The sequence below is a fragment of the Pseudorca crassidens genome, chromosome 1 (assembly GCF_039906515.1).
Source record: "Pseudorca crassidens isolate mPseCra1 chromosome 1, mPseCra1.hap1, whole genome shotgun sequence".
NCBI classification, from domain to species: Eukaryota; Metazoa; Chordata; class Mammalia; order Artiodactyla; family Delphinidae; genus Pseudorca; species Pseudorca crassidens.
In genome coordinates, this window is record NC_090296.1 from 178,035,929 (window position 1) to 178,062,342 (window position 26,414).

At 42.8% G+C, this 26,414-nt stretch overlaps 1 protein-coding gene across 11 annotated transcripts in view; it reads left to right on the forward strand.

Moving 5' to 3' along the window:
* Positions 1 to 24,279, forward strand: part of CELF2 (CUGBP Elav-like family member 2) — an 830,631-nt gene extending 806,352 nt beyond the window's left edge. For 8 of the 11 annotated variants that reach the window (XM_067701074.1, XM_067701034.1, XM_067701064.1 and 5 more), the window contains 4 exons: positions 4,848 to 4,967; positions 10,584 to 10,781; positions 15,620 to 15,763; positions 18,874 to 24,279. In XM_067701074.1, coding sequence (XP_067557175.1) covers positions 4,848 to 4,967; positions 10,584 to 10,781; positions 15,620 to 15,763; positions 18,874 to 19,001 — 590 coding nt within the window. In that variant the 3' untranslated portion in view covers positions 19,002 to 24,279. The remainder of the gene's footprint in view (positions 1 to 4,847; positions 4,968 to 10,583; positions 10,782 to 15,619; positions 15,764 to 18,873) is intronic. The other 3 variants (XM_067701025.1, XM_067701054.1, XM_067701016.1) reach the window with 2 other exon arrangements.
* Positions 24,280 to 26,414: the final 2,135 nt, after the last annotated feature.

Sequence of the window (26,414 nt, forward strand, 5' to 3'; positions counted from 1 at the left end):
GCTCTAAGTTGGTTTGGTTTGGTTTGAATTTCTGTCCATTGCTATTTTCTATAGCATTTATTTAGGTATGCCCATATATTTATCACATCCTTATTATTCCTCCTCTTTTCATCTGGGATCATTTCTCCTTTAGTTTGAAGTATCCAGTAGCAGTTCAGTTAGTGAGGGTCTAATGGTGAAAAAGTCTCTTAGCTTTTGTGTGAAAAGTACTTCTTTATTTTGTCCTAGTTTATGAAATACATTTTTGCTGGATATTCTAGCTTGACGGTTAGTTTATCTCAGCACCTTTTACTAACTTGCTTACATTATTACTGTTTAGATATCAGGTACTGAGATGTCTAATTGTGGTCTTTTGAGTTTTTTTTTTTTCTTCTCTGGTTGTTTTTTAAATCTTATTTGGTGTTCTGCATTTTTTGCTGTGGTGCATCTAATTTATATTTATTTTCATTTTTCCTGATTGAAATTCACTGGGACCTTTGAACATGTGGATGTGGGAGAGGATCTTGTATCAGTTCTGGAAAATTCTCAGTCATTAACTCTTTACATATTGCCTTTTCCCTGTTCTCCCTTTTCCTTCAGGAACTTCAGCTAGACGTATGTTAGACTAGTCCATGTCCCTTAATCTGTTATCATTTCTTTCTCAGTTATGTATAATCTCCTCAGGTCTGTCTTCCAGCTCACCAAATTCTTTCTGTGACCGTATCTAATATCCTGTTAAACCTGTATATCCATTGAATTTTATATTTTGATTATGTTTTTTCACTTCTAAGACTTTATTATTTAATAATTTTATCAGTATACTTGGTCATTTCTTATAATCTTTTTTTTTTTCATTTTCCACCCTTTTTTTTTTTTTGCGGTACGCGGGCCTCTCACTGTTGTGGCCTCTCCCATTGCGGAGCACAGGCTCCGGACGCGCAGGCTCAGTGGCCATGGCTCACGGGCCTACCCACTCCGCGGCATGTGGGATCTTCCCGGACCAGGGCACAAACCCGTGTCCCCTGCATCGGCAGGTGGACTTTCAACCACTGAGCCACCAGGGAAGCCCCCCACCCTTTTTAAATTGTGCAGACATGTTAAATGTACCTCCATTCTATTGTGTGCTAATAATTCCAATATCTGAAGTTTTGGTGGATCTAAATATGGTGTCTAACTCTGTCTCTGCTGCTTCTTACTCTTGGTACTTGTGATTTTTTTGTCTTGTGAGCTTAACTATCTTGGAACCTTATTTCTGAGAATTCTTTGCTGAAAATGGGCCTTTTCAAGGTTGACTTATAGTTGATTCTGCAGGGTGCTGGAAGACAGTACAAGCTAGGGACCACTTTAAATTGCTGGCTTGAGCAGTTTTGACCAGTCAGATAAAGTTGGTTTGAAAACTGATGTGAGGGCTGATTGGTTATATACTATCAGAGGGAAATTCCCCTTGCCATACTCCACACTAAGTTTTGAGACAGGCAGTTTTCCTTACCGTTTCTGAAGTGAGAGTATATCTTGTTCACTGACTGTTTAGCCTTTTATAGTGTTCCAGACTTATTGGTGGGGAAGTCTCTTCTTAGATGCTTTACCTCAGGCGGGCCCTAGGCTTTCTTATATTTCTTACGTACTGAGAAGCTTTGAGAACTGAAGCTCAAATTTATCTGGTCCACCTTAAGGGGAAAGCTACCTTCAATGCTCCACTTACTTCTCTGGGTGCCATCTTTCACTCACATCATTGATTGCTGAGTATTTCTTTCTAAATGGTCAGTTATTGATGCAATTTAAAAATATTTTTAAAAACATCTTATTAAGCATTTTAGTTTTTTTTCAGTGGGAGAGTCTCTCTAGTAACCTAGACCACCTAACTGCCAGAAATTGAAGTCCCCCCACCCCGCTTTCCCACAGAAAAATACACTTCTGTTTGACGTCAGTCTACATGTGATAAGGGGTAAAAACTATCCCTAAGGCATGTTCTGATTCTAAGCCAGTAATAAAGGCCTGAAGAGTTTTCACACAATTTTAGGTGACACCAGGGAAGAACTTCTAGAATGGTAGTATGAGAATATCTGTGGACTTTTTGCCAGTGAAAGACCCATAACTGGTGAAAATTATTTAAAAAATCAACCACTTAAAGTCTCTAGAAATTGTCCTAAGCATATACACAAATGGAGAAACATTCTAGAAAATGTTCTGGCAAAGAATAAAGATAATGTTAACTTTGATTCTTTTAAGTTATGTGTGACTTAAAATTTTTATGGTAATACATAAAAGAATAGAAATATTAAATATTACCTCCAAAAAAAGATATTACCTCCAAATATTAAATATTACCTCCAGTAGTAGAGGGGGAAAATGGAATGTGGAAAAAACCAACAAGTAATCCTAAAAGGTAGGCAAGAAAGAAGAGAAAAAATGTAATATAGGCAGGACGTATACCACAAAATTTAAATAGTTCCGCTGAAAGACTATCAAATTATTAGGCTGTATTCTGTTTTTGAAAACGTTTATATACTGATTATAAGAAATAGAGCTAAAATATAAACAGACAAAAATAAAAAGATGGCAGAAGATATACCATGCAAATAACAAAAGAAGGGCTGGTGCTTTTTTTTAACATCATATAAAACAGACGTCAAGGTAAAACTAGAAATGAAGAGGTCACCACAAAAAGTTTATTTCAACAGAAGATACAATGATCTACAAACATCTGTGGAAGTTGTAAAGTAGCTTCAAGAGGTATTCCCCCAAATTGACATATTTGCGTGGAGTAACTGGCATCACCATAGTGGAGGATTTTCACGTGCTTCCCTCAGTAACGGACAGATCAAGCAGACAAAGAAATGGGACTTAAATGTAAATGCTCCTGATTTTTAAAATTTATTAAGAAGAAATTATGAGTAATTTTATACCAATATAAATTCAAAAACTTCAGTGAAACATACAAATTCCTAGAAAGCTATAACCTTAATAAAACTGATTCAAGAGGAAAGAGAAAAGTGGTTTGGGGTTTTAAAAGAAAATGTCCTCAATTTTCAGAGTTACATACTGAAGTATGTAGGGATAAGATGGAAGTAGGAAGTAGAGTGGTTCTCAAATATTCTAGAATCTGGATATGAGTTTGAAGGAATTTGTCACTATCGTCTCCTTTTGTGTGTACTTGAAAAGTTTCATAACACAAAAGGACTATAGAAACATTGACTTGATTATGTATAATTTTACTTTTAAAAGAGAAAGAAAATACGTACACATCATGAGGAGTCAGAAGCTAATGCCATATACATGGGCAGAAATGTGGCAAGGTGGGGAATTCATTTTTCAGGCATTTGATCTATAGGCTCACCCAGAAGGAATCCCAAGCAAGGTGCATTGCAGGCAATACTGTGTGGTTTCTGAAGGCACAGCAGGAATGAGCTCCATCTGGGCAGGAACATTCCAGCAGGATGGACTGAAGTTCCCGGCCATCCTAGAAGGAAGAAAGTTCACATGCTCACAATGATTCCACAGCTAGAAGTGGCTCAAGCGCCACTTTTATCAGTGGTCAGAGTTTCGCTTAGCTTTTACGTCTATCACTGGGATAAAGTGAGATAATACATGTGAAAAAAGTCAGCAGACTATCAAGCTATACAAATGTAAGATAACCTGAAATGTTATTTACATTGTAAGTGTAAAAGGGATTAGGGAGGACGGCAACTTTGGAGAACATTTTAGTATTTCCTCAAAATGGTAAACATAGATTTGTCATATGACCCAGCAGTCCCACTCCTAAGTATGTCCTCAAGAGAACTGAAGACATATGTCTGCCCAGAAACTTGTGTACAGATGTTCACAGCAGCATTATCCATAATAGCCCCAAAGTGGAAACAATCAAAATGTCCACAACTGATGAATGAATAAACAAAGTGGAGTGTTTCCACAGAATGGAATATTATTCAGCAATAAGAAGGGATAAAGTACTGACACGTGCTACAGCGTGGATGAACCTTGAACACATTTTGCTGAGTGAAAGAAGCCAGGTGCAAAAGATGACATATTTTATGATTCCATTTATATGACATATCCAGACTAAGCAAATCCACAGAGACGGAAAGTAGGTCAGTGGTTGGCAGTGTCGAGGGAGAGGAGAGAAGGTAGAATGAGTGCTAAGGAGTATGGGTTTCTTTAGAGGGTCATAAAAATGTTATAACCTTAGTGGTGCTGGTTGTACAATTCTGTGACTATACTGAAATCAGTAGATTGTATACTTTCAAGGAGTCAATTTTATAACATGAATTATATCCCAATAAAGCGGTTATTTAAAGGGGGAGGGGGGAGGGGAAGGAGAGTTCGGGCCAAAATGGTTTTATCTCCTATCACTCTCCGCTACTATAAGCACCACTACCTGGGTCCTGAAGTCGTCTGTCAAACCCAGGAATTTTTTTTTTTTTTTGAGCTTCATTGAGAAAATGCCAAGTCTGAAGCATAAGCAATATGAAAGCCAAGAACCGCCATTTTACTCCTCCTTCCCTCCCCCTTTTTTTGTGCGGGTCATTTGTTCAGAGGCTTCCAAGGTGCAGCTGGTGAAAGACCCACCACCCAGGAGGACGGGCTTCCTATCGTGGACTGTCCCCTACTAACCAGCAATGCACATGTTCGCTGGCTGGCACAACAGATCTGTGATGCTTTTTTTTCACCAGATCTCATTGTCACAGTTGCCACAAGGACAACCCCATGTCTTTCACACCAAAACCTAAGCGCAACTCCCAGACTGCCCGTGGTTGAAGGCTCCCCGGCTGTGTCTGCTGTGATGGGGACAGACTACTTCCTGGGCCATCTGGCTTTCACTCATCCTGTGCTTTCTCTCCCGGGTTCCCTGTCTGTCTTTTGTTTTGCAGTGGCTGCTTCAACCCCCAACTCCACTGCTGGGGCGGCCATGAATTCTCTGACCTCTCTCGGGACTCTGCAAGGACTGGCAGGGGCCACTGTCGGACTGAACAACATTAATGCACTAGCAGGTACCATCGCAGTGAGCATCTGCTGCTCTGGTGGACAGCCTCCCCCCAGATTCCCCACAGACAGTGCTCAGCCAGAGACGACCTAAAAGGTTACGTCACGGGGAGAGCTAAAGCTTGGGATGGAGGAGCAGAAGCACGTGTTTTGACAGGCGAACGCTGCCTACCCCTGTTTTGTCTCCAGAAATACCCCACCCGAAGTCTTTTGTAATGTGTAGACTGTGTATTTAGCCATAGGTCTCTGTGGTTGACAGGTATCTGCAGGTTTCGAGGGCTTTGGTTTGATTCTAGGTTGGTTCCCTTCATCTGAGGGGAGGAAGTGTGTTATAAAAGAAAAATCAATGGGCTAGAAATCAGGATGCATGGGGCCAGCTCCCAGTCACCTGCAGGAATCTGAGGCCAATCACTGCCCACAACTGGACTTCAGGGTCCCATCTGAAAATTGAAAGTTCTGGATCAGATGATCTTAAGGGTCCCCTCCAGCTCTAAAACCCAAAGGTTCATGGCGATTATACAGGAGGAGAAATGAGGCCTTGGGAAGCAGAACAAGGCTGAGTGGCGAGGAGCCGCCCCCGGAGTCAGGGGTCACCCTACAGCAGTGCATCTCCTAAGGGCCCCGTTCCAGCTAACGCAGGTTGAAGCAGAATGAGGCAAATTGCTTACAGAATTACTTAGCTCTGAAACATACAGACCCACCAAAGCACTCTAAGTCGTTTACACAGCCTGCCCGTTTCCGGCATTCTAGATCTATGGGGAGAAGAGTGCCCGGCCAGAGGCCGAGTCATATCTGAGGCTCGAGCTTAGCCTTGGCCCCTCCAATTGGGGAAGGTCCTCGGTCCACAGAAGGGACACCTCAGTTGCCTTTCCCTCAGCTTGGGCCCGCACCCCTACCCCGTGCCTGAGAATAGCCACGTCCAGAAGGACCATGGCAGCCTGACTCAGGGACCTAATTACCTACTGGGCAACCCAGCCTCTGCCCATTTTAAGCATTAAGAAAAGGGTCCTTGACAAGTTGCCTTATTTTAAACCATGATTGACTAAGTGTACAGTTTTTAAAGGGTGATCAAGCAGTAGTGTTTTTAAAAGCAAAAAAACAACACCCCAATAATTCTATATCTTCAAATCCCAAAAGAATACCTTGCAATTTGTTTGGTAAAGAAGCACCTAGAACTCATCCAAATGAAGACTAACTTTTATAATCCAGATAAGAGGATAAGTCGTACATTTAGAGGTAGGAAATGTGTTGAGGTTTTATTAAATCCTTTTATTCCTACGTTTTGGGGAAAGCAGTCATAACCTTGGACTGAGTTTTATCTGACCAAAGGCCAAAAAGAGCAGACAAGAAAAAGATTTCTTTCCTTCCCGACCAGATAGCTGTTGATTAGCAAGCACGTGTTGAATGAAGTGGTGGCCGCGTGACAGCAGAATGTTTTACTCCAGTGAAGCTGCCTCCAGCTGCCCTCCTGCCAGCAGCCCTCATGGCCCTGCCTCCTGTTTCTGACCTTGTTCTGCAGACGCTCCAACTCACTTGTCCTTCCCCTCGGTTGCAGACGTGTGTTTGCACACATCCCTTCATGCTGCTTCTCTTGCCCCAGGACCTAGTTCCCCTAAAACAAGGAATTTGATTTGATCGTCTGCCTGTCCTTGGTCTGCACAGTAACAGGCCAGTGGGAATGGCTGTCCTCCTCAGCACGTGCTCATGACTGCTGTGTGTTGTCTGTGTGGTCCCGCCTCTCTCCATCCTGTTCTGTTGTCCTTTGCGGGGATTTTCCCATCGTTATCATGAGCGACTGGAGAGGGACTGTGTTGAATGGCAGAGAGACCATGAGTAGTTCCTGTGTGGGACCTGTGTTATTCCAGTTTTGCTCCTGGCAAGAAAAACAGCCTTAAATTGTTTTGTTTTTTAAATTCTTTGCCATTGGGTTAATGTAAGTACATATAGGTCATGGGAAATTAAGACTGTTTCTAGTTTCAAATAACCCCTACTAGACAGTATGAACCAGAAAAATGTTTAATCAAACCAAAAGTCATGCACAAAGTAAAATACATTCCTTCTGATTGGGTAAATTACTATCAGAGCTATTTAACAATCGGCACCGGCTTGGAGCTAAGATTTGCTTTCTCAAATACCAAGAGAAAACCTTCTAATATAGAGTGTCCTCTTTCAAACCGTTCTTCCTTAACAGACGTGATGATGCTACCTGTCCTACTGGATAAGAAGGTAGTCAACAAACGGTTACCTGGACAGAGGCAGCTTGACAAATAGTTGGCCACAGCTTCCATATCATCACTGTTTCCTCCCCCACTCCACCCAGGAGCCATTACTTGCTACCGTAAGGAGAGTTTTCTGGTTTTCTGAGTAAAGCCACCTCTTTTCCATGGACGAAGGATCCATGGAGAAAAGTAGGTAGATGGAATCTAGTTAATTCCCAAACTCATCCTGGGAGAATCTGACTGCCTTCCCTGCCAGAGGGCCTCTCAGCTCCCCACAAGGTAAAGCTTCGGATGGTAGACAAGTAGCTGAACCAGACTGTTTGAGCTTCATACCCTTGTTCTTCCTTATACGCTCATAGAAGGAGGGACTAAAAAAAGGACAGCGCTCTAAAGCTTAAAAGCGGAAAACAGCAAGATCAGAAGGAAGGAATGTGGGCAATTCACTAACAGAGCTTTCCCTTCTGGATTAGTTGAGGGTTCTCCAGGCAGGTTTCATACACTAATAGCTGAACGAAGACGAAGAAAATATTTTTTGCAGTTATATCCACCCAGGAATCTGTATCTGATTTTGTGCTTAAATGTATGTCAAGTGACATCCTTATTTTTCCTTTTTTAAATGAGCTAATTCTTCCAAATGGTTTACCATATAGTGTTTAAAGTTATGATTATCTGCATATCACCAGCCACAAATGCCTGGTGAGTAATGTTTACGGAAATACTTTATGTAAAGGAGAGAAAAGATGCGATGCTTTGGGCATAGTGTTGCGGTGGCTTGTCACCCTTGGTATGCCTTGTGAAATTAGTTTTAATCTGTAGTACTGGAATATATAAAGATACATGTAGCTAGGTACATACACAAGCACATACAACATCACATACACTTGTGACCATATTATTAACACAGGCATGAGCACAAGTGCCACTAATTGTATATATTCATATTCATCTACCCTGATTTTATACATTTCTTAGACCTAAGTCCTCATTATCAGCTTGCAGCTTAGAAGAATATATCCCATTTATACCAAAGAAAATTTATCCCAGCAAATACATACAAATCTATGAGAATATATTAATACATTCCTCACTTTTGCCCTTTATTGGGTATAAAGCCTGGCCGAGGGGTGTGCAGATAACTGTAGTTGGCTCGTGGCACTCCGCCTCCCACTCTTTTTTTCAGCATCATCTTCATGCTGGCCACGCCGGATGTACATGCTCATCTTTACGGGTGGGTCCTTCTAGGTCATTTTCACAGGTTTACTCGATAGTCTCACAGCTCCCCGGGACTCCATCAGGGAGGACCTGGGAGAGCGGTTCAGTTAAAGCACGCGGTAGTCTGGCTGCGCACTAACTTCACTGCTAGACTATTTGCAAAGACCTTTCCTCCCTCGTTGAGGTCTGCCAATCCATTTGGCCTTTTCAAAGAAAGCCCTGTTCTTTTAAGGGGAAGCATTTTATTCAACTAACCTTCTTCAAACCTCTGTTTCGACTGTCCAAAGTGTTTAGATGGAATCAAGTACCAGCAGCTGAATTGACAAATGTTATCTTCAGTATAATGACTATTTAATACAGAATGACATTAGATCATTGATAAGAATAACTCTCAAAAGTTGAAGACTTCCTTTGATGGTTTTTAAGATTCTACCTGGTAATCAATCACCTGTTCTACCTTGGCCGTGGTAAACACACACCTCAGAAAAAATTAGAATAGACTCCTTCATAATAAGAAACTTCAAGCAACGTCAGCAGGACCTCTGCTGGCCACCACCTTTTGAGCTTAGTTGGTATCGGCTAGAACTGCTTGAAATCACTTTCCTTTTCAGGAAGCTGGCTTTTCCACGTTCATGGCCCCCAGGTTTTCCTTGACACTCCAGCCCCACCCCCAAACGTCACCCAAGGCCCATTTCTGTCCCCTCAAGCCCCCCAGGGAGAACACCAGACCTGAGGCTCCATGAGATCCCTCTATCCTATCTTGTTACGTGTAGTCCTTTTAATCTAAGAGATGAAGGTGTCAGAAGAACAGAAGCATGATGGAGTAAGTAGCTCACTGCCCCCTCCCCTCTGTCCTGCGGAAGGCAAGCAAAAACATGGATGGGAGTGTTGAGGTGATTCTGGTATTTGATTCCTCTGTATAATTTCTAAGCACCCTTCTCTTAGTTGTCCTCTATTCTCATTAGACTTACAATTTTTTTCAATTAACCACCTTTGCTATTTTAACATCCTTAATCAATAGCCCTAATTCTTTCAAGATTTTCATTAATGTTTTCACTAAGTTCTTCCCATAAACATATCTTTAAAAAAAAAAGTCTTCATCATAAAGGGAACTCAAGGCAATTATGATGTCACCTCTTCCATTTCCTGAGTTTATAGAAAAGTTCACACTCTATAAAGTATTACTTGTTTTGACTCATATTCAGGGAAAAAGTGACACAGTCAACAATCATAATAGAGCAAAAGGGCAGCCAGGAGACAAGGAAAAAAGTCAAAAAAGTGTGCTGGCCGTCATCCAGTTCACATGGGTTAATAGCCAAGATCCAGCTTTTCAGACATGGGGTCACTTCAGTTGACTGAAAAACATGGCATGGGGTGCTCTCATTGGCAGAAACCCCAGTTCCACTGGCACTGATTAATATTCAGGCGTGTGTGTCTGTGTGTGCGTCTGTTTGCTGCTGAGAACAGCCCCATCCTGTTTCTAGCCTTTCATACTGAACAAGCAGCTTCAGTTAGCTACACCGAGGGGAGGGAGCCACATTTTTCCTGCGCCTTTAATTCTTCATCGTCAGAGAGGCTCTCCCTAAGGTCCTCGTCCCTGACAGCATCCTTCAGCTGTTGAGGAAGCCGGTCAGCGGAACTGGTGATTCACTGGTTTATTGAGTACAGAGCTCGTGCTCTCTGCCATTTCCTCATCAGATAGCTTAAGGGAGAGCAGTTTCAATCCTGTCCTTCCCCCTCGAACCCTGGGGCCATCCCACGGCTCCTCAGAGAGCCCAGTAAGTGGCTTAAGTGTACAGATGTCGCAGGCCTCTGCCACTAGTGGTTTTTTACATGCTCTCAAGCTCTAAGCGGCAGAAGCCTTCTACTTCAGAAAGAGAACCCCAGCCCTTGCCAGCAGCGCACTGCTGGAGCTCAGATGCACTGGCTCTCTGTAGTGCCTTGGTGAATTCCGTCACTGGCCTAGGGAGTGAGGCTAACCGTTGCTCAGGGGCTTGCGGTGGTCGTCTGTGTGTCTGCCGTTATTACAATTTGTCACTTCATAGTTTTGTCTGTAAGTTCTTGTTGGTGTAATTGGTGTGCTCGCTGCATGCACTTGCTGTCGTACTTGTGTCAAATGATTCTCTAACTTCCTTTGGAAAGCACTAATGAAAAGTGCTGTTTCTCTTCTCTATTGTTGGGTTTTTTGTAAAGTTGCTCAAATGCTCTCAGGTATGGCGGCTCTGAATGGAGGACTTGGCGCCACGGGCTTGACGAATGGCACGGCGGGCACCATGGACGCCCTCACCCAGGCCTACTCAGGGATCCAGCAGTACGCGGCCGCGGCGCTGCCCACGCTGTACAGCCAGAGCCTGCTGCAGCAGCAGAGCGCGGCCGGCAGCCAGAAGGAAGGTACGTGCCTGGGGCCCGGGCCGGAGGGCAGCGTTCGCCCCCAGAGCAGAGCTCCAAGGAACTTCCACCGAGCCACTGTCCTGAGAGAAAGCAGTTGTTTTATTTCTCCTACTCATGTTCGTTTAGTTTTTCGTAAAGAAATCTGACAGGCCCTTTCAGTCTTCTTTCCTGTCATACTTAGCTTTACTGTTCCTCTCCCTGTTCAGGTGGAGTCCTCACCCTCTGTGCGCCATACGCAATTACCTAGTGATTGCTGCCATTAAAAAATTGCGGGGAGCACCCTCTCCCGAATCAGCAGGGCCACCTCTCATTTCTCCCCTTCCATACAAACTCCTCGTTAGAGGAAGGGGTGGGTCGATGCAGCCCCCTGTGGGCTCGGCCCAGCTTTCCCGCAGTCCATGTCCCCCGTGATGGTGGAGCTCACCTCTTAGTCCGCGATGGTTTCCAGGTTAATGAAAAAATCCACTCTTAGGTTTGACTCAGTCTCGGTTTAATCAGGGGTCTTCTGGAGAAGCAAATAAGTGATTGATTGCCTTGCTTCTCTGCCGGTAAGGCAAAATAAACATCAGGAAGTGAATGCTAAGAATAAATGAAGGCTAATTATAAAGCAGTTAATGAGCTGGCCCCAGTAGGGAGGGCTTGTCTCTTTCTTTCCTCCTTTTTGCTCCTTCCTCCTTGATTGAAATTGCTTTTAAAGCAGAATCTGCACTGTGATATTTATTCTCTTTCTGACTTGTTTTGAACACAAGAAAAGAAGTTAGAAAAGGGAAGTACTTGCTGAAGATGTTTTTAAAATTTCTTTCCCTTCTCCTATATCCTCACCCCATAGTTCCAGACTGGTTTTTGTCTGAATATTTTGACTTTAAACATGGTGTCCTATAAGAAATAGAAGGGTTTTTCTTTTTAAGTTGGGAAAATAGTAAAAGGGACACAGCTTTAAAGATACTCATGTGTTTTGGGGTTTTTTTGGGTTTTTTTTGTTTTGCGGTACTCGGGCCTCTCACTGTTGTGGCCTCTCCCGCTGTGGAGCACAGGCTCCGGACGCGCAGGCTCAGCGGCCATGGCTCACGGGCCCAGCCGCTCTGCAGCATGTGGGATCTTCCCGGAGCCCGTGTCCCCTGCATCGGCAGGCGGACTCCCAACCACTGTGCCACCAGGGAAGCCCTATCTTCCATTTTTAATGCTGTTACATATAAACAGAAAAATATCTTTCTTTAAAAAAACAAAAACATGGGCTTCCCTGGTGGCGTAGTGGTTGAAAGTCCGCCTGCCGATGCAGGGGACGTGGGTTCGTGCCCCGGTCTGGGAGGATCCCACATGCCACAGAGCGGCTGGGCCCGTGAGCCATGGCCGCTGAGCCTGCGCGTCCAGAGCCTGTGCTCTGCAACGGGAGAGGCCACAACAGTGAGAGGCCCGCGTACCACAAAACAAAAAAAGGAAGATAGTTGAAAATCTGAGTTTCATTCTTTCAACTTTCTCTTTCCTCTCAGCTGTGACTGTTATTGTTGATTTTTTTAAAACTTGCACAACTGTTCAGACAACTGCGTTTTCCCCAGGCGTGTGGAGATCCCATGTCATAAGCACCTCGGCTTCCCAAAGGAAAGCCTGTATTGAGGTCCCTGTGTCTGAGGTCTGACTACCGTGGTGACAAATGAGGGTGGTAGGAGGGATCCTGTCAGATAACCGTATCCTCAGGAGAGACCGTAAAAGCCAGTTCCCCCACGTGCGTCTTAGAGAGTGTTGGTCACTTCTCCCTCACCCAGCAGGGCCTCACAGCAAACCATATAACCCGGGTCACTGAGAAAACATCTGTCACCAGCAGACTCGAAAGTCAGTAGCTTAAGGAGAAAGTCCGGGCCCGGAAGTTGCTTCACACCAGCTCACTGCCCTAAATTTCTATCCTTTAAGTTTTAGGCGCTGCTTGTGCAATAATTAATCCTCTGGGATTAATGTAAAATAGTTCAAGATAAATACTGCCCGTTCCAGATCATGTACGTTTAGGTGTGTGAGCTACCAGCAGCATGGGTTAGTGCTTGATGGTGTTTTAGGTTGTTCAGGTCTTTTTAAATCATCTTCCATCTTCTCGTATGTCTCTTCTGATCACCTTCTTCTCACCCTGTTAACCTGTGCTAAGAAATTTAAACCATCTTAACATTAGCTTAACTAAAACATAATTTAAAAGGCAGGTCATACTGAGAAGCAAAGGAACGACCCCATGATGTATTCCACTACTAAACAGAGTTTTAGATTTTCTACTCCTTAGTTCTGTTCTTTAATCAAGAAAGTTGAGTTAATTTGATGTATTTAGTCGTGTACCCTGGTATATATTTTCCGACTGGAAAGTGAACCAGTCTGGCCTTGTAAAGAAATGGTTTTAATATTCTCCTCAGCTAATCTGAAGGGTTATGGCATCCCTACAGATCTAAATTCAGGCAAGCTCACCACGTTTCCTGCCATTCCTAAATATCCTCTGAGCTCTTTCACACCCTTCCCATCTCCCTGTGTTTGCAAGAGGCATGTCACACACACAGCATTAGGTAGAGCCTCCAGATCCCAACTGGCGGTCTGATACAGACACCCCCAGTGCTTTCTGCTACATCAGGTGCCCCATGAGAAATATGAACGTGAACACCCAGCCAGCTGGGACCAATGATACAACTGAACGAGCTCTAGCAAGTTAGTCGCGTATACTAGAGGCCTGAGGAATGTGTGGTTAGTCAGCAGGTTTTTACTGAAGGGAGACAAAAGGAAGATACCTAGGTTGAACCCCCAAAAAACTGTTTCTTTACCCTTGGTGTTGTCTATGGCAGTAGCCTCCTTCACTGAATATTGAGGTTTTCCATACCAAGTCACCTTTTTCTCATTTTAGTGTTAATGACTTCGGCAGTTTGCAAAATCCAAGTATTTCTTGGTGATGAGGAAAAAGACAGCCTCCTTGGGTTTACCTTCTTCCTGTTTTCTTAGTCCCCTGTCTGGCCTGGGTACGTTCAGAATGCACTGCATTCGAGAAGGCCAGGACTACCCAGGCATGGCCAGTAATCTGTCACAGTGCATTAAAATTGCATTTTCTCCCCAGGCTTCAGGAGGTGAGCTGACTTCACAATTCCCATTGGGCCCCATTAATCCTCACTTGTGCATTTGGACCTTCTATTCAGAAGGCATATCCAGTATGGGCAGTACCAGCTCTGCCTGATAGACAAACTGCAGGGGACGCACACGCATAGTGGCCCTCAGAACACCCACCTCCAGCGTTTTGGTTTTGCATCTATTCATATTAAGCTTTGACTGTTTAAGAGTTGTCTTTTTTTTTTTTTTAAACAAAGAAACATCTGGGGACCTAACCCTGTAATTGTGCCCCTTTAAATACAAACTGTGTCTCTTGCACTGGAACATGGCTATGCCCCTGGAAATTGTGAGCAATACGGAAAATTAAAGTGGCCACGTTAACACTTAAATAAGAAAGAAATGCTTCATCTCTGTGGCTTCAGAAATTTGCCTCAAGAAGATTTCCTTGTGAAAAGTCCCATTCATTAGAATACTTTTTTCTTTTATGATTGTGTGTTTGTGTGTGTGGAAAGAAACTTGGTTTGACTTTTCTTTGCAAAGATGTTTATCCCTTTTATTTTTACAAATACCCCAGTTCTCTCTACCCCAGTTCTCCTTCTCTTCGGCCCATACAGACAGACACTCACCCCCCAGCCCCTGGGGCTTCCCAGTGGAGCAGGCAGTCCTGGTTCCTCTCCTGCGAGAGTCAGTCAAGGCCCCGTGAACCAGGTGCTTGGCTACTTCACCAGTTTTATGAGCTCCCTTCCCTCCCAGACACCATGCCCAGAACATCCTAGAGGAATCCAGCCCTGGGGCCTCCCCAGAACCATCTGGGGAAGGACCTACAACTCCCCCAAGCACCCTCTGACCTGGAAAGCATTCTCGCCTGTGACATATTAGAAGGTGATGACCTGCTGTAATCATTGGGATTCCCTCCTTTCTGCTTCCTTTAAGCTGCAGCTAGTTCTTCTGCAGGTGGCTAGAGAGATGGGAGAATGAAATGGAAAGGAACTTAAGAGTGCTGTCCTGTCTGGTGTAGCTAAGATCGCCCCTACTCTGTCCTCGTTCCTTGTATTTCTGGAAGTTATGGTGGAGAGCCAAGAACCAGGCTTCGCTTAGTCTCTGACCAGCTTGTGCACCTCATGTGCTCAGTTTGCAAGGCTAATTCCCAGTGGTGTCATTCCGATCACAGTTGTGAAACTCTAGCACCTACTTTTTCCTGCCTTGACTCATTGCCAGTCATTTCTAAGAAAGATGATTATTAGACTGTGTGTTAAGAGATCTGCCAAATCAGAACTGGATGGATAATTAGGTAAATGATTGAGAAATCCAAGCAGCATTACTGCTATATTCATTACTTCTAAATTGCTGCAATTTGCTTAGAGTACACAGGACACTGTATCCAAGAGAGAATATATACTACGTACTATAAAACAAGGCCACGTGGGAAAAACCCACGCCTTTATTCTCCTCCCCGACTCTACCCCTCGTCTGCCACCTTCACGCCCAGGAAGACTGAAAATACGTGCTCACGCGCAGTAAGCAAATGTGACCCACAGCTTATAGATGAAAAGGAAGCCATTCTTAACCGGTGTCTCTTTGGAAGTCAGGAAAATGTGCAGGACGACTCCTGTCCTAAAAGACATACCAGCACTGGACTTGTATCCATCTCTGTATGAGGGAAAGCCACGTGCTTAGCCCATCTGTTGTTAAAGCATTCCTGAGAAGGGGCTTTGGGAACTGAGAAGTGCAGAATACCTTACACTGATGTTTTTTTTTTTCCCCCTCTTTAGGTCCAGAGGGTGCAAACCTCTTTATTTACCACCTTCCACAGGAGTTTGGAGACCAGGACATCCTGCAGATGTTCATGCCTTTTGGAAATGTTATCTCTGCTAAAGTCTTCATTGACAAACAGACCAATCTGAGCAAGTGCTTTGGTATGCGAGAGAAGCCAGCTAGAATGCACAGTGCGCGGCCAGCAAGGGGTCATGGGAAGGCAAATGTAATGGTCAGCATTTAGATGCCGGGACAGGGCCTTCCGTGTGTGTGGTGGTTCCAGGTTGTCTGGATCCATGTAAGCAGACTGGGTCAAGTCATCTCATCAAAAAGGCAGAAAAGACCTGGGAGAAAGGAAAGATCTGGGAAATTAAATGCCCGTATAGTAGGTAGTGCTCTATGCTGTACTCAAGGGCCTTACTGCCTATAACTAATCACCTTCCATAGTTGACCAGCAACAGTCTCTTTGGGCCCCCAGTTTGAACCACAGGCTTCACCGGATGGAAGGAGTTTACTGACTGTAGTGTAGTTGAGACTCCTGATACAGAATGGCACTGCAGACACTTTGCCACAAACCCTTCCAGGTCCACCAGGACTCAGACCCTGTGGGTGTAGGCAGCACATTGTACTGGGGGCTTATTGTTCAGCATCTGGATGTACATAAAAACACACTCATTGATGCACACACCTTCACAGTAGGGGTGTGCTCAGGCCACGCCCAACATAGCAGTTCCGGGAGCCCAGGGACGGTGGCTGGTTTAGCTCATGGTGACATGAAGTGCTGCGGTGTGCTGGGATGCTGGGATCTGCAGTGGCTGCCTGAGTGGGTGGAGAGCGCAGGAGATGCAGGTGTTCTCAGAACACTGGACATCCCAGCTCCTCGGTGGCCCGAGCTGTCACGGTCTCCTTCCTCAAGCAGCCTGGACTCTGGCTCCCTGGGGCGTTTTCGCTCCCTGAGAGAGTATGGCAGGCTCACTGCATGCCCTAATGTTTTACAGAGGAGGAGAACATTCATTAAATCTAGTTCTTGTTTTATTTTTTGAACCCTTGTGTTCCCCAAAGTAGTTTAGAGGCTAGAATGTTCAGAGCATATACTTCTAACTTGGCAAGTTCTGGCCCAGTTTGAGATGTAACATTTGCTTTAATCACTCCTCCGATTTAACGACTCACATTGGTCATAGGTGCTAACAGTAGCACAAAACAAAATAAAGTAGAACAGATGTGGGCAGAGGAGAATAGAAGTGGGCACGGTGAAAAGGAAAGGTGGGGACGGCTCCTGCAGAGGCACAAACTCAGACTTGGCGCCCGGCTCACTGGCGACGGGCGGCCAGTCTGAAGAGAGTGCTCTGGCTTCTGAAACTCCATTCGCGTAACGTCCTTCTGATTTCTGTGCTGTCACCCAGGAAAGCCTGAAGCCTCTGTTGTTGGGGGAATTAGCGTGTCAGCCATTTCAAGTCACTGTTTCTATCCAAGTGGAAAGGCTGTTAGCCTGAACCCATTACAGGTATATAAACGCCCTTGTAATGGTTCACGAGAGAGTGAAATGGAAAGTAAGTTGTTACATAGGCTGTGTGCATGTCTCAGTAAGGGCTCCCCATTGGGAGCTTCCCTGAACAAGGCTTGCGAGCCAGACGTTTATAGTCTTCATCGCTAAACAATGTCCTGAGCTTATTTGGAGATTAGAAAAAGGATTGTAGTTCATGGTTTGATTTTGAGAAAATATTTACCGTCTTGAAAAGAGATTATATCAGCCCCCAAACTACTTAACCACTGTGTTCATAATAATGCATCAGACAGCTGTATTTAGTGTTATGCACTATGTTTTCAGTTTTTATTAAAAAGCTGTAACATCCCATATGTAGGTGTCTCGGTGAGACAGCCTAACTTCTTGGGGTCCCAGGTTTGCTGGTTATAACGTGGTACCCCATTCTTCATCCTAAGCTCTTGGCCAGGTTTTGTTATCCACTTTGCCCTTGACCCATTTCCATTCTTCAATCATCTTGCTACCTCTGGATAAGACGTAGGAGGAAAGGAGAAAATCAGCAAAAATCTTAGATTCGAGATCACATTTATTGGGAATTTAAATTTAATAAAAATTTAAACCACCATTTTGCATACAGGCAGCCTATGAGAAGCTATTCTGCTTATACTGTATGCCTATTTTTATCAGCTGAGAACTCTGCTAAAGGTATATTTATGTCCCTTTCTTCCTCCTCTAATTTGTAAAGGAATGTTCTCCTTAGCTTTATACTTTAATAGTAGATAGATAGATGGAGAACTTGGTATAAAACCTTCTGAACAGTGGATGGTCAGAGCTGAAATCCAATCAGTGTAACTTCCTTTCAACAACAAAAGTAAGTAGGGACAACACTTAAGAAACTTTTGCATGTAACCCCGCCCCCCAGTGCTGAAACAAAACTATGTGATCAGAATTCTGTTTCTGGGTTTTGGCAGAGCCTGGGTGGTCGTCAGAAGCGTCTGAGTGTTGGTACAGAGAAAGGTGGTGGGAAGTATGTCAGGATGGCTGTGAAGCCCTGAGCTGTTTAGACTGTTTATTCTCCAGGACAGCTGGGGATACAAGGTAGCAATTTCCATTCTGCTGAATTCACCGGAGCTTTGAAAATGGAGGTTGAGATAAGGAGAACGGGCACAGCATTTCCCCTGGGCCCCTAGGTTCCTCTCAGTAACAGCTCCAAGTGGTAAAAATGAAGTACAAATTATGCTAAAGTTAATTCACCAACTGACCCCGTCCTGTATACATGGAGAATTGGAATGGAAACAGTCAGGGTCTTGGGCGGCATACCGGTTATGCAGCCCTTCCCTCAATTATCCTGCTTTTAAACCTCACCTGGTTGGGGCATGTGAGCCTCTGGGGGCCCTTGGAGACCTAGAATATTTGTACCACTGCTTCTAGGAGCAGCACTTACTGATGTATTGGAGGCTGGTTCGGGATTCTGAGGGACTTTAAACCCAAACAGGTTTGACTGAAATCAGTAAACAGACTAAATTGACTCAATGTTTGAGATTTTAGCCTTCTGCAGAGGGGTTTTGTTCTCATGATAGCAAGTTAGCGGTCCAGCCAGCTTCTCCACTGCTTCTTAGTGGATGTTTCCAGTGTTGCCCCTAAAACATGACCTGTAGTCCGTGAATTGAGTAGAGCTGACCCGAGACCGCAGGCTGGGCACGTGTCACTTAGCACCTGCAGCCACCCTCCTTTGCTCCCCTGCCTCTCCATCTTGATTCCCGCCCTCCCTCCGCTTGTGTCTTCCAGGTTTTGTTAGCTACGACAATCCCGTGTCTGCGCAAGCTGCTATCCAGGCTATGAATGGCTTTCAGATTGGCATGAAACGCTTGAAGGTCCAGCTGAAGCGCTCCAAAAACGACAGCAAACCTTACTGATCCTAACCCCAGAGGCTCCCTGCTCTTATTTTAGCTTTCTTAGGGTAAGTCCCACGAGCCAGCCTGGGCTCAACAGGAAAGGCAGAGGAGGACCACATTGCCAACTTTTACCAAGAGAGACGGTTATTTTTACAATAAGGCCTCCATTACCCCCTCCCGGGCCCCCTATCCAGTTCGCCATAAACTCTGGCTACCTTGTTTCTATCGAGTAAACTCCTCCTCCACTTGTACCACTGTATTCTCCTTTGTTTTGCGATTTGAATCTCCTTTTACCTTTTTTGTTTTTTGTTTTTTGCTTTTTTTAAAGAAAAACACATACACAATAAATGACATCTTAACAACTTAAAAGGCAAACAAAGGCTAACGTGCAATTCTAACTCTGAGACCCACCCCCCTCCCCCTCCCCCACCCTGTGCCCCAGAGCACTGCCTGGAGAATTCGCCCCTCCTGCCCGCGCCCACCCCGCAGAGGGGCGCCAGCTGTTCATAGAGGGTAAGGCGGTGGCCTAGCGCGAGAGAAAAGCCAGGAGAAGCACTTAAAAACAATACAAAATGTCTTTCCACTACATTTGGTTTGTTTTAATAAGTAGGATTTTATTTTAGTGTTCAAAGAAACATGACATTTATTGGTCAGATTATTACACTGGTTGTCTATTTTGTTATTGTTTTATTTTAGTTTTTAGAAAGGATTAATGTAAAAAAAGATTTAGAGATCTGTTTCTTAAAGCTACAGGGTTTAAAAATTAAAAATGAGTGAAAATACTTGATGTTTCTTGAAAGATAAATTTAATAATAAATAAGTAATACATAAATACTACATAAAAAGAAAGCCACAGGCCTGTAAATTTTATTTGTAAAAAAAGCATTTCTATTTTTGTACAAAATTTTTACTGCCTCAGAAATAATGGAAGTTATTTATTGCCTATTGTTAACTTATTGGGTACCTAAAGAGCAGCTCTCTGTGCTAGCCAGATCCTTCTGAAGTAGTCTCTAGAGGAATCGTTCTAGGAATGGGCTTTTTTTCACCGTTGAACCCTAGGCCTCAAGTCCATGCTTTATCCTCTCGGTGTCTGTATCTGTCTGATGATTTTGTTCGTAACTGCCATTATCTAGTTTACAGTTCAGTCGTCTGACTTTCCCCATCTGTTACATTCGTTGAAACTGGACCCTCTCCCCATCCTTTGCCAGCCCCTCACCCCAAAACGCCCAGAATCCATCCCCTCTCCCTCTCCGGATGGATTCTCTTGGGTTCCTTTGTGCTGTGGATAAAGAGTGTAAGAAATGCAAATTACGTGGATGGCTCGTAGACTCCCTAATGACCTAAAATTTGCATTAGTTTTTCTCCTGCACCCTGAAGAGTGATTTTGTTGCTGCTGCGTAGATTCTGTGTAACTTTTTACTCTCCCTGTTTTCTCCCTAGACATCTTCATGCCCGTTAGTTCACCGTTTGCCTAGCATGTCCCTGTGGCGTCTCAAAAAAAAAGTTTCATCGTCCCGTCATTGTTTCTGATGTCTTTCTGACCTCACATCATATTTGGTTCTCCTACTGACCTTTGATCTAGTTTGACCTTTGAAATTTGCATGTGACCTCATCTAGCTATGAATTCTGGGAAGTCAATGTGAAAAACATTGCTGCATTCATGCAAGACTGAAATTTATTATTATTACACAAATTAATAATAGGAAAAAACCTGTGGCAAAAATGTTTCTTTTTTTTTCTTTTCTTTTCATAAAACAGACTTGAAAGTATTATACAGGGATTGGCATTCTTCCCGGTCACTGGTAACAATAGCAATATGTGTCCAGGGACACAGAATGTTGGTTTCTAACAGACTACTTCCAAAAACAGTTTGAGAAAAAAACTGTCTGATTTTAAGTCTCTAGAGGTCTGTAATAGTTTTTACATTTTTCAGGCAGTGTAAAGTTTTTTGATAAGGCCATTTTAGGTGGCTCACTTTCTCATTAAGATATATATATAGAACCACTTTTTGTAGATTAGTATAAGAAAAATATTTACCCTGTTTTGGGGCAAATGCTACCTATTTGTGTCACCTTTTGCTGAACTGACTCACAGTTAGACAATCCATGGTTTAATGCACATGAAATTACCTATATTTTATACTGTTTCAATGTACAGGAGAAAGGTTACTGTAAACTGTGTTAACGTTGGTGCTTCTGTGAATTAAGTTGTGGTTTCATCATAAGTCTTATGGTCTTAATGTTCTTTGTTGATAAGACAAGTTTAGAATTGGTTTACTTAAAACAAAAAAGAATTTCAAAAAAAAGTTGTTTGCTTACAAAAAATTTCATGTGAGGGAAAAAAGAAAACCTATTCCAGAGTAAGTTTTGTGTTGGCTTGTAAAGCATTGATGTCATTTTTTTTTTTTTTGTGGACTATTTAGATGTGTTTGTGTTCAGCAAAATGTGATTTTTTTTTTCTTTTAAAGAAAAAAAGTGAAAATATATAGTGCCAAATTCCAAAGGTACTTCCTTCCTAGAGCTTCAGTGTGTTTCTTGTGAGAAGTAATTTGATAACATGGGTATTTTATTATGTGTTTTGTATAAATCCCTAATATTTAAAAAACAAAAAACAACAAAAAAAAAGAGGTTAAAAAGTTTGTTAACTTGCTATCCTGTGGTCTTGTTGCCTGAAATTGTTATTGTTTGTTATTTCTCTATGATGTTTTTTGTAAGACATTGTATAAGTGCCCATGTCTCACTTTTTTAACCACTCTGAACATCAATGCTGTGACGGAAACCTCACAATGTATTTTCTTCATGATATATGGAAACCTCTAAGGTGAGAAAGTTTTGAACTTTTAACCCTTTCTACCCAGCGCTATCTGGAATGTTAACTTTTTATGCTGTCATCATTTTCATTTGTTTTGGGGTGTTTCTAATTTGGATTTTTTTCCTGCATATATCTTTGAGTTGTTTCTGTCTTTACTACTACTTTATCCTTTGGTTGAGAGCCAAAAGAAAGGAAAAAAATAACACTTTAAAAAGAGTTACTGGATAAACCTTCTGAGGGGAACAGTAGCTAGTCAAGCACCTAAATAAACCTTAAATTCAATATGCTTTTGAGATCAGGTTAGTGGTATGTTCCAGTTTAGAATAATTTCATATACCTTCCAGTTAAATGGCTTTGTGATGATGGGGTAGTCTTTTGAGGGATTTTTGGTTTTCTTACATATTCCCAAATTAATGTTTCTTATCAGCCATTGTGCAGTGGATACCTCTGAATAAGCCAGGTGTCTGGAGTTAGAAGTTGACAATCCTTTTCCCTGCCTTTTTGTTTCTTTTGAATTGAATGCATCTAAAGGGGACTGACCATCAAAGGCAAACTCAGTTCATCACAGTTACTGACCAAATACCTAGCACCCGTTCCTGCTGCCACTTTCTAAAGCGCCATATTTCTTTGACTTTCACTTCATGTGAGCAGGTCTCTTGCTGTCCTGACAAACCCCAAAGTCATCCCCACAGTCCCAAAACACACTCCTGCCTTTCTGGAAGCTTCTTTGTCTCTCTAATGGAGTTCAGAAACTGCTGGCTCCATTTCCTTCCTCCTTTTCCCGCTCACCACCCTGTTTGGTTTAATATGTGTGTGGATGTGATAGCCCTGGGATGGAAAGGACTAGCCTCTAATAATGATGCAAAAAAAAAAAAAAAAAAAAGTTTCCTTCTTATAGCACATGCACTTACAATGAAATGATCTGTATTATCCTCACACGTGTTTACTACTGCTGGGGCCTTCCTTCATCCTTCGAGGGCTATTTTGTACTTCCTGCAGCAAACAGCTGAATAACAGAGGTTATCGCACTTGTCTCTCTCGTGTAGATGATAATATGGTGGTACACAGATACATCCATAAGAACACAAGACAACACCATTTGAATTTCCTAGACTGTCTCATTTAGAACCTCTTAGCAAGTATACAGAAATCTTAAACCATTTTTTCCCATTTCTTCACTGAAGCCAGAAGCGCTCCAGTGCCCTCCTCCCACTGCCTGCATCTCCCCCAGGGGAGCTGAGTGCACTGACAAGAAGCTCAGGGTGGGCACTTAGAGCTGAGTGTTTATTCTGCAGGCAACCAAGACAGACTGTCTGTTACAGGGAGAGTCTTTTTTTTGGAGGGGGGGGGGCATGTTTCATTGCTAAAAAGATAACCCTCCTCAAAGACAAGTTGTCCTTTTCTTCACTTTCTCTCTTAATATCAAAAGGAAAAAGCTGCAAGGGTGCGAAGGGCCTGTGCCAGAAGATAAAACAAACACACAGGGAAACTGCTTTTTTAAAAATCAAGTGTAGACAATAGTCATTTTTAAACTAAATTAGAGAATTGCGATCAAATGGCAGTCCTCAAAGGCGTAACAAGTTCATCTTTCTTTCACCATAGGGGTTATAGTTCTTTGGCTTGTGCTACTCTGGACTCATTTTACTGTTTCTGTTTTTATTATCTTAAGTGCTAATTAACAAGAAGAAATAAAATTTTAAAAAAACCTGTAGTTTCATTACCTTTTTGAATAATGTCATACAAAAAAATGTATTTGTGTTTTTTTGTGCTGTGAGAATTGTTGTTTGTAGATTAATAATATCATTTTGTTTAGAATTACAAAATAGTTTTTAAATATTGTCTGAGAAAAGCCAAAGTTAATGCAACCTAGTGGAAAACTGTAAGACCATTTGAGTATTGTTTCTGTTTTATTGATGCATTTGGATTTTGTTGTTTGATGGAATTTGAGCCAAAAAAAAATACGCAGGCTTTCCTATTTCTACAACTGATTGTACTTATGCATTTTGTACCAGTGGAACTTTTTATACTGGAGATTAAAAAAAAAATGGAAATTTTTGTGGCTTACTCTAGTGGGCCCCCTGACAATGACTGATTTCAAGTTTGATTTCTGGTTGATAGAAAGAAAGTTGCTTTTCTTTTGAGAATTAAAAACTTTGGCTTGATTTCTTTTTTCCCTTTGCTTATATCTAGCATTAGAATTTTGTCTTAAAATACAGCGGTAAGTTTCACTTTTTATTCTGTATTGTGCAGTTACACAATAAGGTAATTAGATTTAGAAGTACTCAGTCACTTTAAGTGGATAAATGTATTAGTTAAAACTTTAGGGGTTTGCTTTTTTGCTGTTTAGATCAAAGTTTTTTCTGATTCTTCTGTCCTCATTGTGAACATAACCGTGTAGTTGAAACAGTCAAACTTATTTTTGTAACGTATGTTATTGTGTGATGCAGTTTTTTGCTTCTGTCTCCAATATTAAACCATTTTCCTAATACTTGTTTCTCTCTCTGAGTGTTGTATTGTTGGTAGTCATTATATGTTGGTGATACATCTACACACCTCACTGTTCCACGTATGTTTTTTTTTCTATATGTTGTGTAATAAGATACAGTCGATTCCACCTAAGTGAATATCTGATTTGGGGAAGGGGGAAACTACACACCAGCCACCTCTAATTTATGTACAACAGCCTATTTTAACCGCTGCTTCCAAGATTTATACTTATTTCTATGGTCCACCTACAGAGTTGGATTTGCCAAGACCTTATCTGGTCTTCTCACCACACTGGTATATTTCACTTTCTCTCTCCCCTTCCCTTGGGTATATGTATGCAGTTCTTAACACTCATTAAAAATGGCTCTGCTTTGCTGCATAACCTTCAGAAGGGAAGCAGCAGAGCTGGGGTTTCTTCTGCCTACCCCTGAGTCCAAAGGCATATCATTACCATCAAACTCTTCTCAGAAACCAGTCACATTTTTTAAAAGAAAGAGGTGAGCTCTCAAGGGAAGAAAAAATAAACTTAACTTACCTGGTGAATAGATGTGAAAGGTGTTAAATTTAAATCTATGCGTTGCCATCAATCAATAGATATGTATAGAAAAGTAATTTAAATTATTTATTTTTAGAGCTAACTGAATCCAGGAGCAGCTTTAATTATTAAAACTAGTGGAAGAGAAAAGAAATACTTGCAAGGGCTCAAATGGAAGCTCTACTCAGTCTGGTGGGATGGGAGGGGGAAGAGGTAAAGTTTCTCATGCCCAAGTCTTCATACTATATCATCCGTTTCCAAATGAAAGCCAAGAAGGCCATATGCATCCACACACTCCTTCTGGAATGAGTGTATATTTTGTAAAAAGTCTTGTCCCCCACGATCGCCCCAACCCCAGCTAGCAAAAAGAGAACTAGAGAAGAAAACCATTCCTTGTATGCCCTCGAAAGCTGAAGCCACAGGCCCTCCTTCCCTCTTCTGCCCATCTCTTCTGCTCAGGAATCTGACTGCTCTCCAAGTGCTCTTACAAGATTCTATTGACGTCTGCTCTGATCTCTCCCTCCAACTCTTCAGACGCACAAGCTCTGTCCAACTCAGGCCACCCAGCACCGGCAGCCTTCCTCTGGCCGCCAAGGAGATTTTCCCTGCAGGTGCTCAGGCTCCCCACCCTCCGGTTTCGGCAGCCCCTCTGACCCCTAGACTGTCTTTTCCAGTCGGCTCAACAACAGAGGGGCCGGGTGAGGCGGAGGGAAGGAGGCTCTTTCCCCCATAGGCCGAACACCTCAGTGAAGTAACTTCCACCAGCTCTAAACCTGCACAGATGAGAGCTGACTTCCTGCCAATACTTCTGCTTTAAATCTCATCAGAGCCTTCATCAGTTTGCCTCTGAAAACCCACTGCTTACATTAGTGGGAAAAGACGGCTATGGGCGTGATTTTTCTTTCTTGTATGTTATTATTGGGGGGGGGGGGGTGGAGGGTGTGAGGGAGGGGAGAAGGGGGGTAAAGAGGGTGATCGATTCTTTCCAAGATGCAAGTGTTTACTTTTTAAATATTTAAGTCATATAAGTATATAGGTCTACCATTTGGCACAAGGCAAAATACTCAGCATGAGTAAAAGAAGGGAAAGACAAAGCCAGATTTTTTTGTTGTTTTGCAAAAACAACAATTCTCCAAAGAAGGGGACAAAAATGCTAGTTCCCTTAAGCACTTAAGACTGTCAAGTTTGTCCCTGCCTAAATTCACACTTACCCTTTTGATTCTTTAAAACACCACTGCAGTGTCAGCAAGGTGTATCTGCTTGCCATACATGGACCACCTTGGGAAATGACAGACCTGTCAACGTTTACCTTGCTGATGGGAGCCACATATCTGCACAGCCCACAGCAGTTACGAGCAATTTCGGGCTGGCACTCTTAGCTGGCAGGCTAGGAAACACAGTGAACATTAATGTACTGTGAATCGTTCCTGATAAGTGAATAAAAACATTGTGACCAAACAATCAGCTTATTCACTTATCAGGAATCGACTGTTCTGCTAATTCGCTGTTTTTGTTTTTCATCTCTGTTGTAGTTCACTATTTCTGCTGTGTTCTGTTTTCTCCTCTCATGCTTGGGCAAAATCACTGGGAATATTATCTTC